This window comes from Phoca vitulina, unplaced genomic scaffold (genome assembly GCF_004348235.1).
Source record: "Phoca vitulina isolate PV1807 unplaced genomic scaffold, GSC_HSeal_1.0 scaffold89, whole genome shotgun sequence".
Classification (NCBI taxonomy): domain Eukaryota; kingdom Metazoa; phylum Chordata; class Mammalia; order Carnivora; family Phocidae; genus Phoca; species Phoca vitulina.
In genome coordinates, this window is record NW_022589792.1 from 771,080 (window position 1) to 793,357 (window position 22,278).

Consider the following 22,278-nt stretch of genomic DNA (forward strand, 5'->3'; position numbering starts at 1 on the left):
CCTCATGTTTCTCTCCAGCTACCATCCCATTCCTATTTTCCTTTTTCTCACCCCTCACATATGATCCATCAGTAAGTCCTGGTGGCTCTACTTAAAACATGCGCCAAATATGCCCACTGCTCATCATTCTGGAAGCTCCTATCCTGGCACAGCCACCGCTGGCTTTTGCTTGGACTATTGCAGTTACCTCCTCCCTCATCTCCCTGCTTCCACCCTCACTCCCTGAAACCCATTGCCTAACAAGGAAATTAGAGGGCACTTTAAACAACGTGAGTCAGATCATGGCACTCTTCCCCACTGCAACTGGTCCAGCAACTTCTCGTTGCACTTAGAATAAAAACCAACAACTCGGATGCCTGAGTGGCTCAGTCGGTTGGGCGTCTTCCTTCGGTTCAGGTCATGATCCCAGGACCGGATCCAGCCTCGCGTCGGACTCCCTGCTCAGCAGGGAGTCTGCTTCTCCCTCTCCCTCTGCCCCTCCCCCCTGCTTGTGCACACTCTCTCTCTCTCTCAAATAAATAAATAAAATCTTAAAAAAAAAAAAGTTGCTAAGAGAGTAGATCTTCAGTTGTCACCACACATACATATGCACACAGGTAATTATGTGATGGAGGTGTTAACTAACCCTATTGTGGTAATCATTTCACAATATATATGTGTATCAAATCATGCTGTTGTATACCTTAAACTTACACAATGTTATATGCCAATTACATCTCAATTAAGATGGAAAAAAATGTCACCTCCCCAGAGAGTCTACCCAGATGTCCTGACAAAATAAGGCTCCTGGTTACTTCCTTTCCCACCTCCTTGTTGTCTTTACAGTGTTTATCTATCTAAAATGAACTTGTTTATTTATTTGCTTACATGTTTATTGTGTGTCCAGTATAAAATACACATTGCAAGACTGAACCAGATCCATCGTATTCACACTGTCTCAGCACCTACAACAGCACCTGGGACTCTAGACACTCAGTTTGTCCAGTGAACGAATGAATGCATGAGTAAATGATGGGTATCTATCATTGCCTCCCCTCCCAGGCCCCCTTCTAAGAGAAGGCTCCTACCTGTAAGTCCCTACTGAGAAAGAGACTTCCATAACAACGTGTTCCCGGGTACCCAAGGTGTCCAGTCTCAGCAAATTGGACAAGTTGATTCCTGATACACATTGAAAGAGGCAAATTCTCCTCTTTCAATCTTCCAGGGAGATGGAATTGGAACATGAAGGTCAAGGCAATTAAAAGGCGTGGGGCCATGGAGCTGAAGGTGCCCAGGGGATCAGGGGCTGCTGGACTGAGGGGCACCCAGAGTGGAGGGGGACAGGAGAGTGGGGATTTGCTCCTGAATCCAAAGTAGCCCCGTCTCTGCCACCATCCCTTGCCCTGGTTTAACTCTCAGCACAGTGCTATTACAGGATTATAATTTCTCCCCGTTACCGCTAAAATGCCAGCTCCATGAGAGCAAGCTGCTCATCTGTCTTGTCTACCTGGTGCATAGTAGGTGCGCAGTAAGTATTTGCTACTGAATTGAAGTGAGTGTGTAAGTGATGGCTTTCCAAAGTCCTGGAGCCCCAGGTACTGGGTTTTGTGAGATTCTCTGCATTCCTTATCTATAGCTCCTCTTGAACTAGGCCATTTTAGGGGGCTTTCTATTCCAAACACATTCTCTGACACCCACCCATCCCCAGGCAGACAGACCAGACTGTGATGCTTAGAGGCAGATGAGAACAAAGAGAGATGTCAGGGAAAAGCCAACCAATGAGAAAGGAAACCGTGGCTTTCAAGGACTGAAATCTCTCAAGCGAGAGCAGGAGAGAAACAGACGAAGCTGGAAGGCTGGAGGGACGCTACGGTGGGTGCCAGGACAGGACAGTCGGGAGGGGGATGAGAGAAAAGTCTGGAAAACTAGACACAAAGGACAAGGATCTCTTTGCATTCCAAGGAGAATATTCATAATGGTAATAACGATTCTACTCAATGATAATTATGGTCCCTAACATTCACTGGGCTCTTCCTTGTGCCAGGCACTCCAAGCCATTTGCCAGCACGGGCTACCATAATTAGCTCTGATGGGAGGAGGGCGTCACCAGGGGAGAATCTCAGCTGAGACAGTCTGGGGAGGGAGGCTGAGCTCAGGACACTATATTCCTGGATGGCATCGCCGGGTCACCCAGGTGCCCATGTGACTCTGGATTTCCCTCTCCCTGTTCTTCGAAAAGGACCTGGGGGTTCCAAGGCCAAAGGCCATTCCTATTGGCTTTGAGATCTCACTTTGCCAGGAGTCCAAGGAACTGAGGGGAGAGGGGGAGCTTGGTCATTCACTTTCCAAAATAGTAGCATGTGGAGGGATGCCTGGGTCGCTCGGTCAGTTAAGTGTCTGCCTTCGGCTCAGGTCATGATCCCAGGGTCCTGGGATCGAGTCCCACATCAGGAATCCCTGCTCAGCGGGGAGTCTGCTTCTCCCTCTGCCTGCCTCTCCCACTGCTTGTGCTCACTCTCTCTGACAAATAAATAAATAAAATCTTTTTTAAAAAATAGTAGCTTGTGGATATTGGGGTACACGGGAGCTCTGTGACTGTGTGGACATGTGTGTCTATCTATAGGCACCTGTGAGCACCTATGTTCTGGACACATATGGAACATCTGGGCTCATCTGTGACTAGTCATGTCTATAGGCGCACATTCGTGTAAATCCAGGCAAAGGCTGGTGTGCATCAGTGGACAAGTGTGCGTGTATGTGTGTCTTTCACTGTCTCCCATGGCCATGAACATTCCCTTCACTCTGAAATGGTCATCAGCGTTCTATTCCCGTATGCTCTGTGCACAATTCATGAGCCCCCAAGTCAATCTGCACAATCGGTCTTTATATGTGCGCACCAGATATGTTTGTGTCTTTGCCTTCTCCGTGAGCGTTCGCGTCCCTGCACAGCTCCAGAGCCACAAACGTAAATGCCTATCTACGTTCACATGGGTGAACGCCTCCCTATAAATACCCGTGGCCCTCTGTGTGACCCCACGTGCATGTCTCCCCAGAAGCCACAAACATGTCACACATCTGTGTCCATCCAAGAACACCAGGTAAAATAGGTGAATTCACTGGAATCAAAATTCTAAAAAAGAATACTCATGCCCTTCCACGTATAATTCTCTACGTCCGTTTGTGTCTATCTGCATCCACGAACATTCCCGCACTTCTCTCAGTAGGGACTGACATCTGTGTACATTCTGTCAGCGGCACTCTTAGGTCTGGTCTCCCTGACCAACTCATTAGCATTGCAGTCAGTCGTGAAATATTCCTGCAGAATTGATGCTTTCCTAATAAGCCTGGTGTCCTGCTGAGGTCACATGGCATTTGCAAGGGCTAATGGAGTCAGCCTCAGCCAGCAGGGTTGGGGAATCCTGGCCTCCTGGAATAGCCAGGGAATGCACTCACCGTAATGAGCAAACTCCTCTTCCTTCTCACTGCACCAAGTGTCCCAGCCATTGCCTGTTGAGATATGTTTATGGCCCCAACACTACCCTGGCATCGCACAAAGGGTTGCATCTCCAGATTTGTCATTGTACAGAAGGCTGGATCACGGGGCGCCTGGGTGGCTCAGTCGTTAAGCGTCTGCCTTCAGCTCAGATCATGATCCCAGGGTCTTGGGATCCAGCCCCACATCGGGCTCCCTGCTCCGCGGGAAGCCTGCTTCTCCCTCTGCCACTCCCCCTGCTTGTGCTCCCTCTCTCACTATGTGAAGGCTGGATCCCTCATCAGGGCACTACACTGAGGGCGGCATCAGCAGACTTGTCATTATACTGTGGGCTGCATGACCTTATCATGCATTACGCCGAGGGAAGCATCATCCAACCTGTCTTTATATGTGAAGACAGAATCATCCTTTCGGTCGTAACACTGAAGGCCCCAGTCCCAGGCTGAGCATTATACTGAGGGGCTTTGTAGCCAGAAAATAAGACTTGAGAAGCAACATTTTCCCTTTTCATTGATAACTCCTCTGAGTGAGTTTGCGAAGTAATCCTAAGGGAAGTGGTAGGACCACAGCAACGGGGGAACTGGGGATCCTGAAGCGAGGCACTGGGAAAGGGAAGCTACAGAGGACAGAGGAGCAAATGGTACATCAAGAGCTGGAATTCAACGCTCCTGACCCGGCAATGCTGAAGGGGCTGGGGAAATTCAGAGTGTGCAGCCGCAGGGCCGTCTGACTAATGCCTCCTGGAAGCTCTAGATACTGCCATGCCTCCGCTGTTCCTGCCAGGGAGGTCTGCAAGACATACCTTGCCATGCCCTTGAGGACAGGTGCCTCACCTGCCAGTGCAGAGCTCCATAGCACAGCACGTAAGCCATGCCATGACAGGCCCCGTCCTGTGCCACATCCTCTGCTGGGCTCCGTGTCCTATTGCCCCCCGACACACTCAGGCGTGCTAGGCTCAGACGTTCCCATATGAGAGACGCGTTGTGACCTGCTCCAACACGTCCCATGGGCTCAGGCATGCACGGCCGCCATCAGGTTCTCCTTATACAAAGGGGCATGCCTGCCATGAAGACATGCCCTGACACGTTCAAACATACTATGACACATCCCAACATATGGGGCCGTCTCCAACAGACATGCACGTGCCCCAGCAGGCTCTGGGGGGCTGGCAGGTCTCTAGCCTCTGCCCCTGAGTCTACACGCCTGTGGCCACCTTGTCCTTCCAGATGGATTGATGGGGCAGTGGGGAAAAGGCTGTTATAAATTAAACATTGAGACACTGCCTGAGCACCAGATTCCTGCCATCTATTCATTGGCTGGTTCTCTCCCAGGAGGCTGCGGGACCACAGGGTGGGGGAGAGGGCAGGGGAAGTGACTCATTTAATTAATTAGTCCTAATTGAGATATCTTTGTAAATATCCCTTTATTGAAGGACACAATCCCATCATTTCCTGGGAATTTGCCATCTCTATTTGTCTCCAGCCCCTGAGTATCACAGAAATGACAAGAAAAGAAAGAGCAATCCAAAGGGCTGCTTGAACCCTAGCTGTGCTTCTGACAATGGCAGCAACACTGAGGGACAGGCAGGGAGGCTCAGAGAGACACAGAGATCCAGGCAGAGTGGCAGGCAGAGAGACAGAGAGATACAGGCAGAGAGACATGGGGAAGCTGCAGGGGACAGGGCAGGAGACAGGACAACAGGCAACGGGGGAGGTCACGCGACGCCAGCAGAATCGGGATGCAGACCCTGAAATGCGGGAAGAGGGACAGGCTGCCAGAGACGGGAGGAGAAACTTCACGACAGGGAGACCAGAAGTGGGGACAGATGGACCATGGCCGGGCAGACAGACCTCCCTCTGCCTTTCCCTGCCTCACCTGGTCTCCCCATCTCCTGGGCAAACTAGCCACTGCAGCAGCAGCAGCAACAATCAAGCCTGATTCCTCTTTGGCCCTTGCTACTCTCCCCTTCTCTCTCCCTCCCCCAGTCACCCCTGCAATCATCTCCCTTGTTCAAAATGAGCTTCTGCAGCTGCAGCCCAGACAGCTGTTCCATCCTGGAGCCAGCGCTGGGGCCTGATGGCTGGGTCCTAGAGGGAGACCTTCCTAGGTGGCAGCGGGGGAGGAAGGGAGGTGGAGGGAAGGGGCTCACCTGGAGCTCGGGCACCCACCCACACCTCACCCTGGGCTCCCATCAAAGCTTGGCTCCAATCCCCAGACCCCCTCTAGGGCCTTCAAGGGCTCACACTGGTCTGGCTCATCCTGTCCCATTCAGGAATCCTGCCAACACCCACCCTGGCTTCTGGTTCTGTCCTGTCTCAAGAGCCCTCTCAGGTCTAAGAATGCTGGTCTCTCCCCCAACCCCTGTCAGAGTCCTGGACTATGATACAGCAGCTATGCTAACATAGAAACAGGATCCCAGAGAGAGAGAGAGAGAGAGAGAGAGAGAGGCTGACAGACAGACATAGACCTAGAGATAGGGATGGAACAGATATAGAGGCAGAGACACCAAGAGACAGAGATGACAGAATCAGAGACAAAAGAGACACACAGAGACAAAGACAGAGACACACAGAGGACTCAGGGACAGACAGAAACATAGAAGACAGTATGACAAAGAGAGGCAGACACTGAGACACAGGCAGACAGAGATAATCATCAACATTCACTCAACAAACATTTACTGAATGTCAACCATGTGTTGTAAAAACACAGTTAAGACAGAGAGAGGAAAATATAGTTTATGAGACAAAAATACGAGAAAGAAATGGACAGAAACAGAGACTCAAAAGACAGAGTTTAAAGACAGTGAAGCATCAACGGTGAGACAGAGAGAGACAAGATTGGGAACCAGACTGCCCCCCTAGGTCTCCAAGTGGCAGCCTCTTCTCTCCCACACACAGACAGACCCAAGCCCACATCAAACTCTCTCAAAACTCCTGGGCCTCCCCCAGATGGCTGCTTTCCTTCCTTGCCCAGCTTTGTGGCTGCTCCCCACTGGTGTTTCACAAAGCGGCGTCAGCCATCCAGAGTCAGAGGGGAGAAGGATGCTGGGGACATGAAAGACACCAAGAAGCAGAAACCAGAGCTTCCCTCTGGAAGAGGAAGAAGACAGTTTTAGTCACAGATCAAGTGGCCCTAAAGCCTAGACCACCTTCCCTTCATGGCTGTCCACGGTGCTGACAGTAGAGACACAGGCTGCACCTCAAGCCATTTCTTATGTTGGCATCAAACTTGGGGTGGACGAGGTCTAGGGTGGTAGTCAGGAACACCTGATGGGCTCAAGCTGCTACCTACCTCATCAGCTCCTCAGAAACACCACCTGCCATCCCACCCCAACACCTTCACTCACCCAGTTCTCTTGGCCTATCTCCCTCCACCTTACCAGCTCAGCTCTGCCCAACTCTTACTCAACCTTCATGTCTCAGGGCAAATGTCACCTCTTCAGGGAAGCCTTCCCTGACCACCCCTTCCCAATTACATGTCTTCATGGCTCCATATCTTCTCCTTCATGACCCCTACCAAACTGTGATTATATAGCCAATTCCACAATTCCACATTCACTATGTCTCCCTACGAAGCTTTAAGAGAGAAGAAACAGTCTCCCTTGTTCACTGCTCTATTTCCAGTCCCCAGCACAGGACTTAGCATATGGAGGGACTCAATGATTGCTGGTTGGGAATGACTCTGCTCTCTGGTGGCAAGATTACTCCATGCCTTGATGTGGGAAGTTGGCAAAGTGCACATTCATCAGACATCCGTTCAAACAGAAGGATTGAAAAACAAGGGCACATGAAAAAAAGCTTTAAGAAACAGATGCTTCTGGGATGCCTGGGTGGCTCAGTTGGTTAAGAGTCTGACTCTTGATTTCAGCTCAGGTTATGGTCTCAGGGTCATGAGATCAAGCCCCACATTGAGCCCCACATCAGGCTCCACACTCAGTGGGGAGTCTGCTCAAGATTCTCTCTCCTTCTCCCTCTGCCCCTCATCCTGCTTTCTCTCTCTCTCTCTCAAAATAAATAAATAAATCTTTAAAAAAAGAAAAGAAAAGAAACAGACACTTCTGATCCATAAGAAAAGATTCAGGAATCACAGAAATACTCATCAAAGTTCAAAGGTGCCATCAGGAGGAAGAAGGGGCAGTAGTCTCATGGGGGCAGAAAGAACTGAGACCATTCAGGACATACCTACTGCCCTAAAGGAGAAGATCCCAGTAATAAACAAAAGGGACAAAGTGCTTACATGGCACTTCTATTCTGTTGGTGGCCAATAATTACCAAGATGATTTCAGATAATTATGAGTGCTGGGCAGAAAATAGAACAGGTCCAAATAACAGTGTGGGGACATTCTAGCTGGGGTGGTCAAAGGAGGTCTCTCTGAGGAGGTGACATTTGAGTTGGGACCTGAGTGGTGAGAAGGAGCAGGCTAGAGGAGGTTCCTGGAGGATGGCACAGCAAATGCAAAGTTCCAGAGGCAGGAACAAGAAGAGGGATGGAAGAGTGGTCCAAGACCTGAGACTCGGGCAGGTAGGGTCTTGTAATAATAATAATAGCAATAATAATTACAACAGCTAACCTTTATAGGCACCTTCCATATGTCAGGTACACAGCTAAGCACAATGTTATATGGAACATTCCACCATTATCCCCATTTCATGGATAAAGAAACTCAGGCTTAATGAGTTGGACCAGAGTCAGGAGTTTAGATTTGGTTCAAGTGAGGTAGGCAAAAGTTCAAAGGAGGGAAATTTCACACTCACAATCTAGAAGGATTTTCTAACAACTAGAGGTCTCTAAAAATGCAACAGGCAGGGGCGCCTGGGTGGCTCAGTCGTTAATCATCTGCCTTCAGCTCAGGTCATGATCTCAGGTCCTGGGATCGAGCCCCACATCAAGCCCCACATTGAGCCCCGCATTGAGCCCCACTTTGGGCTCCCTGCTCAGCGGGAAGCCTGCTTCTCCCTCTCCCACTCCCCCTGCTTGTGTTCTCTCTCTTGTTGTGTCTCTCTCTGTCAAATAAATAAATTAAATCTTAAAAAAAAAAAATGCAACAGGCAGGGGCGCCTGGGTGGCGCAGTCAGTTGAGGGCCGACTCTTGGTTTCAGCTCAGGTTGTGATCTCAGGGTCATGAGATCGAGGCCCGTGACAGGCTCCACACTCAGTGCAGAGTCTGCTTGAGATTCTCTCTCCCTCTGCCTCTGCCCCTCCCACTCACGCTCTCTCTCTTTCTCTAAAATAAGGAAATAAATCTTTTTAAAAATGCAATAAGCAACTTCATATTCCTTTTCTGCTCCAAATCCCTCCAAATCTCCCATCCTTTGACACTCAGAATGAAGTGCAGACACCTCCGGCCAAATTCCTTCATGACGTGGACCCTTCTGGCTACTCAGGCCACTTCCACACTCCTCCCAGCATGGCACATAAATCTCCAGGAACTCTGAATTGCTTGGTCTCTTTGTGCTCACCAGGATGCCCATTGCCTCTGAGCCTTTGTTCATGCTGTTCCTTCTTGCTCTGTCTTCACCCGGCCAATTCTTTCTCAACCGTAAGACTCAGTGTGAGTACCACCACCTCCAGGAAACCTCCGCTGTACCCTGGCTGGTTTCAGTGTCCTCCTCTGCACCCCTATAACACTCCAGAAATATCCTTATTACCACACATACCATGTCGTGTCCCAAGTACTGTTGACGAGGCTGCAATCTGCTTGAAGTCAGGGATGTTATTCATCTCTATGTCCCATAGTCCAGGAAACTTCCCAGTACAAAGTAGGTGCTCAATAAATGTTTCCTCACACTTTGAAGTGTTTGAGCAGAAGCTGGAAGTCCACAATTTAGGAGCAGGTACATATGGTAGGTGGGGGTCAAATCCACAATATGCCTACTTTTCTCCACCCCTTTGGCCCCTACCTTGGTCTAGCCCCCATCCTCACTCACCTGGATCAGTGCAGTGGCCTCCTCCCTGGTCTTCTGGCTCCTGCCCTCATCCCCCTCAGGGACCAGAGGGAAACTGAACACCTGAGCTAAGTCCTGTCCCTCTTCTGCTCAGAACCCTCCCTGGAATTCCATTTATTTGCTTAACAAGTATTTATTGAACACTTACTATTGCTAGGTCCTATGCCAGGCACTAGGGCTACAACAGTCAATAAAAGTTTTTAAAAATCCCTGCCCTCGTGGAGCTGACATTATAGTGGGGAATGAATCAGAAGACAACAAGATAAATAAGTGGACTATGCAGAGTATATTAGAAAGTTAAAAGCGCAAGGAGAAATGGAAAGCATGAGGAGTTACAGGTTAAAACTAAAATCCCTACAAGGTTCCCCTACCCCTGAACAGATGCAGCTCCCCTGCCACCTCCCCGCCCTCATCTCCAACTGCTTTCTCCCCTTTGCTCACTCTGCTTCAGCCACTGGTTTCCTCACTGTTTCTCCAACATTTCAGGCACATTCCCACCTCAGGGCCTTTGCACTTGCTCTTCCCTCTATTTGTTAACTCTCTTCCTTTAGAATTGAGCCCTCTCTCACTTCCTTCAGCTCTCTGCTCAAATGTCACCTGTTCAGAGGGGCCACTCAATCTAAAATAATCCCCCATCACTCTCCACTCCCCTTATACTGCTCTTATGCTTCTTCATAGTACATGCATCACCATCTAAAATATTATAGATTTATCTATATAGTTATTTATTTCTCCCTATCTGCTCTAGAATATCAGTTCCCTGAGGACAAGGATATCTGTCTGTTTTGTTCACTGTTATGTCCCTGGCACCTAGAATGCCTAGCACAAAGTATATGCTCAATAAGTATTTGTTAAATAAATGAGTGAATGAACAAGTGGAGATACCCTCTAAGAGAATTCTTGTTACTTAGGATAAGAGGGGGAGGGATCAGCAGAGTGGGGTGCTGTTTAGGGCTGTTCACAAATATCTGGCCACTCCTCTCTGTTCAGGTCATGGTAGGACCACACTTCTCACCTTTTTTGAGGTTAGACACACCATGTGACTTGTGTTAACAAATGAAATGACCAAAGTAACATTCCAGGGTAGAGCTTTAGGAACTGATGGAGGATTTGCTGTACCCTTCCTTTTTCTGTTTCAATGATCATGTCACCACACAGCCTCCATCCTCCTGGGTCCCTGAATGACTACTATGAATAAAGTTCTCCAGCCAACAATGGGTATATAGTGCAAAGGAGAAATGAAACTGTGTTGTGTTAAACCACAAGGTACCTGGTGTACCTTGACCTCTCTTGACTGATACGGCATCTCTGGCACCTTCCCCCCCACCCCCAGGAAACTCTCAAGAAAAGACATGGAATCTGAGCTTTGGTTCTTTGCAGGAAGTCCTCAAAGAGCCCTTTTGTGCATAGCTGCTTAGACCCTCCCCTCCCCATTCCTCCCATGAGGAAAAGGGTCCTCCCCAAACAGAATACCTCTTGTTCATCTCCCCTTCCTTTTTCCAGCCCTTAAGGAGGGGTGAGTGGATGGGCAAGGGCATAACATATAAGGTGCGGGTAATTCTCCTCAGTCGCTGTAATGACAGTAGCCGCTGGAAAGGGGCTGACAGCTCTTAGTCTGGTTCTGGATTTATGACACCCAGGTGAGGAGCCATTCCGCTGAAGGCTCCCATCCCACAGGGATGGTTTATGGCTGAGAGTTGGCCAAAGGTAGTAGTGGTGGAAGCTTCTTCCCCATTCCTTTCCAGAGATGGCCTGAAACACCACTCAGAATCTCTTAGAATGCTAAGCTGCTTCTTCAGATCAAATCAGGGAGGAGAAGCCTGAGACAAGAATGGCCAGAGGGTCTGGGCTCACCTCCACCTCAGCACTGAGGCCCTTTATTCAGTCAAACACCAGCATCCAGTCTTCTGCCTCATGACTGGGAATTCTTGCTACGAGTCCCTGAACCCCTCCGTTAACCCATGTTGGTGCATGGGGAGTTTCTACAACTCCTTCTTACTGAGCACCTAGGATGTGCCTAGTAACTTCCATTTGTTCTCCCCAACCCTGAGGAAGGTGGATTTTTTTTAACAATTTTATTTTTAAGTAATCTCTACGCCCAACATGGGGCTTGAACTCACAACCCCAAGGTCAAGAGTCACATGTTCCACTGACTGAGCCGCCCAGGTGCCCCAGGAAGGTGGATTTTTGATTTCGACACTTGACAAATATTTATTCTGTGCCTACTATGTGCTTGGCTACCACGGCAAATGAAGAAACCCCTCCTTACTGAACACCTACTATGCTCCCAGCCATTTGTTTCCACTTGAAGGTGGAATCCATGAATCCTTATGAAGATGTCATTGTTGGTTCAGTCACTTGACAAATATTTATTGTGGGGTTACTATGCATCAGGCCTTAGGGTTTAATAATGAGCAAAACACAGATGTTCTCAGTGGTTCCTCATGGATCCTATGGTCTAATGGGGACCCTAAACTCTCCTTGACTAATGAGGATACTGAAGCTTAGAGAGGTTAAATAATTTCCCCAAGGGCATACTGCTAGTAAAGTGCAGGGCCAGAATTCAAACCCAGATATGTATGACTTCGAGTCCTATCACTAACTGAGCATCTACTATGTCAGGCACTGAGCTGGAGCTTTTAAGTATAAACATGCTTGACATAGAGGAGGCAATCAATAGTTCTGCTGAATAAACAAAATGGATGGAAGGATGGATACATAAAGGATAGACGAAGAGATTGCTGGATGATGGATGGATAGAGAGATGGATGGATGGAGGGATGGATGCATGGAAGGAGAGGTGGAGAGATAGATGATGGATAATGGTTGGCTGAAGAGATGGATGGAGAGGTGGATGGAGAGATGAATGGGAGGATAAAGAGATGGATGGATCCTGGTGAAACAGATGGAAGCACGATGAGTGGGGAGCTGGACTATAGATCTCTGTTACTCACAACAGTTCTGTGAGGTAGGAATTATCATTCCCATTTTATATATGAGGAAACCACAGCTCAGAGTGGTGAACTCACTGGCACCCAGAGTCAAGAGCAAGTCATAGAGCAAGGTGGGGGAGAGTGGATCCCAACCTTGGTCTACCAGACTCCCAAGACCATTTCTAGAGCACTCTCTCGTGACAGTTCCCCTTCAGGTCCTATCCTAAGTCTCCTGGCATCTCACTCCACAGAGTCCTTGTGCAAGGCTTAGTGAGACTGAGGGATGGGATGGGGATCAGGGATGAAAGAAATACTAGCTTTCAGCAGGTAATTTCATGGTAGCACTAGATTGTGGTCCTATTAGCTACAGATGGGTCAGAATGGAGACCAGTTCTGTTTGGGTACATGTATATGTACACACGCTTACAGAAAACACATGGTTCACACAGGAATCCACCCACATGTATACAAGGTAGGCACACACACCATTCATAGATACACACATATGCACACACACTTCTGAAGACATACATGTCTACACTTACATGCACACAAACACACACGTACATAGTAGCACAAACAAAATCATAACTCAGAGACATACTCTTCCACACTTATGTACACCTTCCCCACACACCATATGCTATACATATTACATGCACACATTTACACAAACTCACACTGTGAGGGTGGGGGAGGGGAATGTGGCTTCTGATTTCAATCTCTCTTCCCCCTCAGAAGGCAAGAGCTAAAAGGCTGTCACAAACTCCTATGTGCACATGCAATCATGTAACACACACAAGCCCACAGTCAGGGACATAGAACTGCAGATATACACTTAGACACATCCACACCCGGACACACTCACACTCATTCGGGGACATACCTTCACACACAGGAAGATACACTTGGACCCTCATGTTGGCAAAGCTCATAAACTTTCTCCCTCAATTCACACCCAACCCCATTTACACACCAAAACTCATGCCTAGATAAACACACCAGAATATACTCGAATCATATCACTCGATGTGACAGACATGCAGAAAGACATTGTTTCACATATTATCTTCAAGTCTGAGAATTTGGACTGAAAGCTCTCACCAGCGCCAAGCCCAATACCATTTCCCCCCAGGGGTGGGACAAAGCCTGGGCACAGTGCTCGTCATCCCCGCCCCCCTCCACTTGCCTTCCACCCTTGGGAGCGAAGACTTCTTTTCCTTTCAGCAAGGAGAAAGAAAGAAGTGGTGTGGTGGCCACTGGAGGCTGAACAAGGGAGCTGGTGAAGTTAGGGAAACATTGAGCAGGAGAGGGAGCTCCATGCACCCCAGTTCCACCTATTGGGAGGAGTCCCGCAAACAGATGGAAGAGGGGAAAAGATGGGAAGGGAGGGCCATATCTTGAGGAGACCGAGGGAAGTTTGCAGTGGAGGCTGCCTTCTCCCCTTTCCCCAGGACACCAGGAACACTGTTATTGATCATGATTGAGTCTCCCTGCCCCCTCCCCAAAAAAGCTCTGTGGCAAGGGGAGCTGGAGGATGAAGGTGATAGAGGAGGATAGGATGGGATGAGGGAAGGGGCAATCCTGTGCTTCTGGGGGCCGGGCCAGCCCTTGCCCCTGCCCCAGTCTTGAGAGCCATCTGCCTCCTAAAGAGAGCGAGTTCTGGGAATAAATATTCAGCACATGGTGAAGCAGGTAACCAGGAAGGAGATGCTGGGGCGGGAGGGCGGGGGGGGGGGGGGGGGGGGGGGGGGGGGGGGCTGCAGGGGAGAGAAAAAGACAGACAAAAAGAGATACAAAGTCAGAGACAGTGCAACAGAGACAGAGACAAAGACAGGGAGAGACAGAGAGAAGCAAACCAGAGGGGAAAGAACAGATAGAGACGGAGAGAAAAAGAGAGACAGACGGGACGACTCAGAGATACACAGACAGGCAGCGATCCCGAAGGTGGAGACGCTCTGAGACCCCGTGGTTGCCCCATTCAGAGGCAGCGTCCCTTCCAGCCTTCCGAACCTACCCTCCCGCTCCGCCCCACTCAGCGGGACCGGGCTCAGTTGCGCAGCCCTTGCCGCCTGCGCGGGGAGCCGAGCGAGCCTCGTACATTGTTGCCCCTCGGACACTGCTCACTAATAATGAGAAGCAGTAATAATAATAACAAGAATAAACGGCGCGGGGAGGGGATCGGGATCCCGGGGCTCCTCCGCGTCCAGCCCCCAGCCCCGGGAGGGCGCCCCCCCGACCAGGCGCGCAGGGAAGCTGGGGGGCGGGGGCCCCCGGGGGCTGCGGCGGCGGCGGCGCGGGCACCACGCCCCCCGGGAGTGCCCCCCGCGCGGCGGCCACTCACGATTTTCTCGGAGGCGCCCGCACGGGACACGGTACCGTTGAGCCCCACGAGCGAGGGCAGCGTCTGCGACATCCAGTTGGTGACCATGGCCATGGTGCTCAGCACGGCCCCGATCTTGAGCAGTGGCACCGACATCGCGCCCCCGCCTCATGCCCCGCGGCCGCCCGCCGCGCGTCCCTTCTCCGGCCCGCCGCCTGGCGCTCGGTCCCTCGCCACCCAGCCGCCCCGGGGGCGCGAGCGCAAGCTGGGGGCCGGGACCGCGGCCGGCAGGGGGGCTCGCGGACGCGGGCTGCGGCTCGGCGCGCCTGGCGGGCTCCGCTTATAAAGCGCCGGCTCGGCCCCCCACCCCCTCCCGCGCCTCCGCGCCGGGCACTTCCAGCCGCCGTGACGTCACGGCTCCGGCCCGGAGCCCGGCGGGGGCGGGGGGCGCCCAGACCGCCCCCCCTCCCCAGGCCCCACCGCCGTCCCGCGGGGACCGCCCCCCCGGGTGAGGGCCCCCTGCGGTGGCGTTCCCCACCTGCCCCACCCCCACCGCCGCGGTATTCCCAGCCCCGCCCCCCAGCGGTGTTCCCGCTACCCCCCTCCCCCGGCACTCCCGGGCCACCCTCCGCGCACAGCCCCTTTCGGAGCCCTAGGCGCTCGACAGCCCCCCGGGCTCAGTGGGCGGCCGCCGCACGCGGACCACCCGAAGCTGGCAGGGGGCCGGAGTCGCAAGCCCCCACCCTCCTACGCTTAGGACCCCGACCCCGGCTCTCGAACCCGGGAGCGCAGGCGTCGGGGGCCGTGGGGGCTAGACCCGTGGGCACCCCTGAACCGGGCAGCACAGGGTCTCCTTTCCCTAGGGGAAGAGACTTCCCCGGTACCACTCTGGGGACCCCCCTGTGGCTTCGGGACCAGGGAAGCCCAGAGTGGCGGGTCTAGAGCCAGTAGACGCGACTGCTTGGATGACGGTGCGGCAGTGTGGGGGGGTCACCCGGGCAGCCGGGAGGATTTCCCACTACGCCGAGGGGCGCATCATAACCCGGGGCGGCTGAGACGGAGGAGCCAGCCTTTCGCAGACTAGTCCCAGGCGGGTCTCCACTCACAACTCGAACTTGGGGTGGGGGCGGGGAACGGACACTTCGGACCTTCCTCCGGGCCCCAGGGCTCGGGGTCCGCCCCTGCCGCGGAGGGGGAGTGCAGAGCGGCCCCCCACCCACCCACGCACCAGCCGGCGGCGGGGGTGGCGAGGCGGCGGGGAGGAGCCCCCGGAGGGTTTTAATTTCCTCTGTTTTCCCTGCACTCACGCCCCCTCCCGGCGTCCCCGCATCACCTCGCGCTGCCGCCCCGGCCGCCGCCGCCGTCTCCCGCAGCCCGCGGCCGCCGCCGTCTGGAGGCGGCGATGACTCAGGCCTTTCCTGGCCGTGGCCGCTAGCCGAGGGCTCGCCGCCGAGGGAGAAGCGCTGGACAGGGCGGTAGGGGTCTTGAACTGCCCTTTTTTCTGAGCTTCACACCGAGAGGCAGGTGCTGACCCTGGTGACCCCCAGCAAAGACCTCTCTGCCTCAGTTTCCTCATCTGCAATGTGGGTGGTTGTGAGGACCCATGTACCTAATATGTGTAAAGGGCTTAGGTGTCCTGAGAATCAAGTTAAAGATTTATTGAACATCTACTATGTGCAACACACTGTGAACAACAGATAAAAATGCCTTTGTGGAGCTGAAAATTATATGGGGCAAGAGAGATGGTTGCCGGGGGGGGGGGGGGGGGGTAAAATACATAGGCTATGGGGAGGAAGGGGCATCCAGACGAAGTAGGAGAGTAAACTTTAGTCAGGATGGTTGGAGAGTGATACTTGGGCAGAGACCTGAAGAAGGTGAGGGAGGGAGCCATTTGGATATCTGAGGGAAGAGTTACTGACGAAGAGAACAGCAAGTGCAAAGGCTCTGAGGCAGGAACGTAAGTGTTCAAGGAACAGGCCAGTGTGGTTGGAGCAGAGTGAGCTGGGAGAGCATGCGTGTGTCTGGGAGAGTGGGTGATGTGCTTATAAAGTACTTTGCAGGGTGTCTGGGACACGCTAAGCATTTCATAAATAGTAGCTGCCATTGTTATTATTTGCAACTGATGATAAGCTTTAAAAAATGAGATGAGTCCTTGCCTCCTTGTACTACAGCTTGCATTTACAAGTGCTGAACACTTTGCAAATGTGCTGGCTGAGCACCAGCTGCAACCTCCCATGAAAAGTACAGCAACATCCCTATTTGCAGGTGAAGAAACTGGGCTCAGAGAAGAGAGGGGACCAACTCAGGGTGACCCAGCAGGTAAATAGGGGCTCAGGATTTTAACCCAGGTCTGTCTGATTTCAGACTCCAAAACCACTGGGCTCCAGGGTGTCCTAGCTTAGAGAATTTTGAACCCACTGATACTCTTTCATTCTCTCACCATCGGTGCTGTGGGAAACTGCCCTAGCTCCTTCCAGTCAAACTCCTCCAAGGAGTGGTCTACACTCACATCTGCATTTGCTGTCTCTACTCCCTCACCTCCTACCTCCTCAGTGCTTCCAAACTCCTCTCACCAAAGGCAGCAGTGACCTTCCAATTTGCCTGTTCCACAGCTTCACATGAGCCCTCATTTAGTTACCCCACAGGTTAGTCTTCATGGATCATTCCCTCTTTCTCGAAAGTAATTTCTCTTTTGATTTCAGAGACACCTTATCATTTCCTAGTTCCACTCCCACCTCTCTGGCTGCATCATCACTGTCTCCTGCCTTCTCCCGAAATGTCTATGTCTCACACGGTTTTGTCCTGAGTCCCCACTTGTCTCATTCTGTATACTGTGCCTGGACCATGACACCCACTCCCAAGGTTTTGGTTCTGTCTGGCACATTCCCACCTCAGGACCTTTGTACTTGCTGTGCATTGCTGTCCACTCTACCCAGAATGCTTTTTTTTTTTTTTTTTTAAGATTTATTAATTTATCTGAGAGAGAGCACATGCATGAGAGTGGGGGGAGAGGCAGCAGGAGAGAGAGAGAATCCTCAAGCAGACTCCCCACTGAACTTGGAGCCCGATGCAGGGCTGCATCCCAGGACCCTGTGATCATGACCTGAGCCAAAATCAAGAGCTGGACGCTTAACCGACTGAGCCACGCAGGCGCCCCCCCCGAACTATTACCACAGATACACATATAGCTGTTCCTTTACTTCACTTATATCTCTGCTTTATCACTGTGTAGGTCAGAGGCATGCCCTACCTTTCTCCAGAAACCTACATTTCCCAGGTTCCCTTACACATTGGCATCCTGTTAGGTTTATCCAATGGGAGGCACTGGAAGGAGACTGGAGGGTGGGAAGGAAGGGAGAATCCAGGGTATTTCTCCCCGCTCTTTCTGCTTGGGGTTGTGATGCATTCAGATGGTGGCTACATCTCCTCCATGGTCCCAGCTCCCACACAAGAGCCCCCTCCTCATCACAACACCCATTTGTCAGGTCCCTCAAGCAGCTTTGTACTGTGGTTTATTGCTGGATTCCCTGATCGTCCCATCAGCTTGGCTTCTCAACTCTTCCATCTTACACTTAACCAATTCCCTGTATTAAATTCCCTCTCTGAAACACCTAGAGTGGTTTTTTTCCCTAACTGAACTCTGAGTGATATGGTCATCATGTCTGAAGGACCTTCCCTGGCCACTTCATCGATGATACCAGCCCCCACCACTCTCTGTCCCTCACTCTGCTCTATTTTCTCAAACAGCATTTATCCCTATGTGACTGACATTACTTTTATTTGTTTATGGTCTGTCTCCTCCACTAGACTTTCAATTTCACAAGGGTACCTACCTGGCTGTATTTTTCACAGCCGAAACCCCAGGGCTTAGAACTTAGTGCTTGGCACATAGTAGGTATTCAAAAAATGTTGTTGATTAGTGACTAAATGAATCTACAGCTGAGGCTCCCAAAGGTATATCTACAGCTCAGATCTCCAGCTGGAGTTCAGACCCCTATGCCCATCTGCTTCTTGGACATTCCCACTTGTGTTTTCCAGGACTCACAGCACATGATGCCCACCAGAACAACCTCAATCAGAAAGACAGGCAGTGCTGGTGATGATGTAGAGAAATGGGAACCTATTGCTAGTGGGAATAAAAAATGTTGCAACCACTTTGAGAAACAATTTAGCCCTTTCTTAAAAAGTTAAACAGGGGTGCCTGAGTGGCTCAGTTGGTTGATCATTTGACTCTTGGTTTTGGCTCAAGTCATGATCTCAGGGTCATGAGATAGAGCCCTGTGTTGGGCTTCATACTCAGCATGGAGTCTGCTTGAGATTCTTCCCTCTTTCCCTCTTCCTCCTCCCTCACCGCCCCCCACTCGCACTCTCTCTCTAAAATAAATAAATAAATAAATAAATAAATAAATAAATAAAATCTTTTTAAAAAAGGTTAAACAGAAACTTACCATAAGACCCAACAGTTCCATCTACCCGAGATAAATATGTCCATTGCAAGACTTGTATGTGAATATTCAAGCCAAAATTTTTCATCATGAATGAAACCATCCAAATGCCCATCAACTAGCAAATGGATAAACAAATTGTGGTACATCCATAAAAGGGAATGTTATTCAGCAATAAAAAGGAACAAACTGTAGATATATGCTACAACATGGATGAACCTTGAGAATATTTTCTAAGTGAAAGAAACCAGATACAAAAGGCCACATTTTGGGGCGCCTAGGTGCTCAGTCAGTTAAACATCTGCCTTCAGCTCAGGTTGTGATCCCAGGGTCCTGGCTTTGAGCCCCATGTTGGGCTCCCTGCTCAGGGAGGAGTCTGCTTCTCCCTCTCCCTCGCCCTCTGCCCCTCCCCCAGCTCCTGCCCTCTCTCTCTCTCAAATAAATAAAATCTTTTTTAAAAAGGCCACATTTTGTATGATTCCATCTATACAAAATGTCCAGAAAAGGCAAACCAATAGAGACAGAAATTAGATTAGTGATTGCCTGGAACTGAGGGTGGGTGTGGGGATGGACTACAAATGGGCACGAGGGATCTTCTGGGGGTGATGGAAATGTCCTAAAACTGGATTGGGGTGATGTTTACACAACTCTGTAAATTTACTAAAAAGTCACTGAATTGCACACTTAAACAGGTAGATTTTATGGCATGTAAATTATACCTCAACAAAACTTTAAGGGGGGGGGCATTCTTAAATTTTCCCTTCAAGCCCCCTCCCCTGAGGTGCCCTGCAATGAACTGATGTGAGAATGAGTCCTTAAATTTTGTGCCCCAGTTTCCTTGCTTGCCTCCCCCTGGTCCTGGCTCAGATGTACCCTCAGTTAGGAACTACAGATTGTGCTCCCCTTACCCTTCCTTCTCCTTCCCTACTCCATCCAAACCAGCACCAATGCCCGCTGATCTTGATAGAAATGTCTCCAGAAAGTATCCCTTCTTTCATATATAATATTTTTTTAAGATTTATTTATTTATTTTAGAGAGGGGGTAGGGGAAGAGGGAGAGTCTTAAGTAGACTCTCACAACCCTGAGATCACGACCTGAGCCAAAACCAAGAGTCAGACTCAACCAACTGCACCACCCAGACGCCCCTAATATTTATTTATTTAAGTCATCCCTACACCCAATGTGGGGCTCAAACTCACAACCCTGAGATCAAGAGTCACACACTCCTCCAACTGAGCCAGCCAGGCACCCCAAAAAAGTATCCCTTCTTTCCCATCACCATCATCACTCTAAGCATTGTGTTGGGGAGTGCCTTAGGTTGAATGTTTGTGCACCGCCCCCCCCCCCCAAATTCCTAAGTTGAAACCTAATCCCCAATGTGATGGTATTTGGAGATGAGGCCTTTGGGAGATGATTGAGTCATGAGGGTGGCTCCACCCTCATGAACAGGTTAGTGTCCTTATAAAAGAGAGCTCGGAGAGCTCTGTCTCCCTTCCACCATAGAAGAAAACAGTGAGAAAACACCCAATCTGCCAGCACTCTGATCTTGGACTTCCCAGCCTCCAGAACTGTGAGATATACATGTCTGTTGTTTATGAGCCACTCAGTCCATGATATTCTGTTAGAGCAACCTGAATGCGCCATGACCACGAGCCACGGAAAGAAATGGTTTTTCCCTGACCTGAAAATTCTCTGGAGGGAAAAAGTTGACAACTGTCAGAAATAATAACCATGGTTGCTAAGGTTTACTGAGTACCTATCCCATGCTAGGTATCATTAGCAGCAATGTACTTATAATAACTCACTTAACCCTCAGACTATCACTGAGTAGAAGTAGATAGGATTACAATTCCCATTTTTAAAAATGAGGAAACAGAGGCACAGAGATGCTAAGAAATTTCCCGAAGGCCTCCAGGATACAATCCCAGACGGTCAGGCTCCAGAGTCGACATGGTGCTTGGTCAACTGGGTCTATTCACAGGGGAAAGAATAAATGATCCCTACCTCATATCCTATGCAAAAATCAATTCCAGATGGATTGTACATCTAAATATGAAAGGTAAACAATAAATCTTTTAGAAGAAAATATAGAAGAACATCTTCATTACTCTGAGGGTAGGCAAAGATTTCTAAAACTGGGCCCTAACAAGCACTAACCTTAAAAGGGGGAAAATATTATTTGAACTACATTAAAATTAAGAAGGTCTATTGATCAAAGACTCCATTAAGAGAATGAAAAGACAAGCCACAGAGTGGGAGAAGATATTTGCAATCCTTATGTCCAACAGAGAACTCATATCTTATTTAATCTATATGAGATCTGTATGGATAGATGCAGATACAGATGTAAAATCTGGATACACAGGCACACATATATTCCTACAAATCAGTAAGAAAAAGGCAGGCAGGGGCGCCTGGGTGGCTCAGTTGGTTAAGCGACTGCCTTCGGCTCAGGTCATGATCCTGGAGTCCCGGGATCGAGTCCCGCGTCGGGCTCCCTGCTCGGCAGGGAGCCTGCTTCTCCCTCTGACCCTCCTCCCTCTCATGCTCTCTGCCTCTCATTCTCTCTCTCTCAAATAAATAAATAAAATCTTTAAAAAAAAAAAAAAAAGAAAAGAAAAAGGCAGGCAGCGGAATAGAGCATTTCACAAAATGGAACACTAAGTGTCAATAAACATGTGAAAAGGTATGTAATATTAATCATCAGGAAATGTAAATTAAATCCAAAACATGCTACCACTACACACCCACTGGAATATCTAAAGGAAAAAGGAAAGACACCACCAAGGGCTGGTCACAATGCGGAGCAGCTGGAATGCTCAAATACTACCGGTGGATGAGTAAATGGGAAAACGGAAGAGTCTTTGAGACTTTAGAAGACTGGCAGCATCTCCTAAAGCTCAATATATTCCTCCCCTACAACTCAGCAATTCTGCTCCTCGGTACATACAGTGGAGTCTCATTATTTGTGGATTCCATATTGGCAAACTCGCCAACTCACTGTGATTTATTTGTAACCCCAAAATCAATATTCATGGGGCTTTTGTGGTCATTCATGGACATGCATGCAGTGGCAAAAAAAAAAAAGAATGGAGTCACCAACCCGCAGATTCCCAACTGAGGTCCAACACAACCATATTCTGCCTTCTTGTTTCA

At 50.0% G+C, this 22,278-nt stretch overlaps 1 protein-coding gene across 2 annotated transcripts in view; it reads right to left on the minus strand.

Annotated features, from left to right (window-relative positions):
* The window catches only part of OLFM2 (olfactomedin 2), a 59,351-nt gene that overhangs the window by 28,266 nt on the left and 8,807 nt on the right, over positions 1-22,278 (minus strand). Inside the window, exon 1 of one of the 2 annotated variants that reach the window (XM_032395929.1) lies at positions 14,698-14,950. The exons of the other annotated variant lie outside the window; for it this stretch is intronic. Within the exon in view, the coding sequence (XP_032251820.1) occupies positions 14,698-14,832 (135 nt within the window). The 5' untranslated portion in view covers positions 14,833-14,950. Of the gene's footprint in view, positions 1-14,697; positions 14,951-22,278 lie in introns of those variants that run through there. 2 annotated transcript variants of the gene reach the window in all.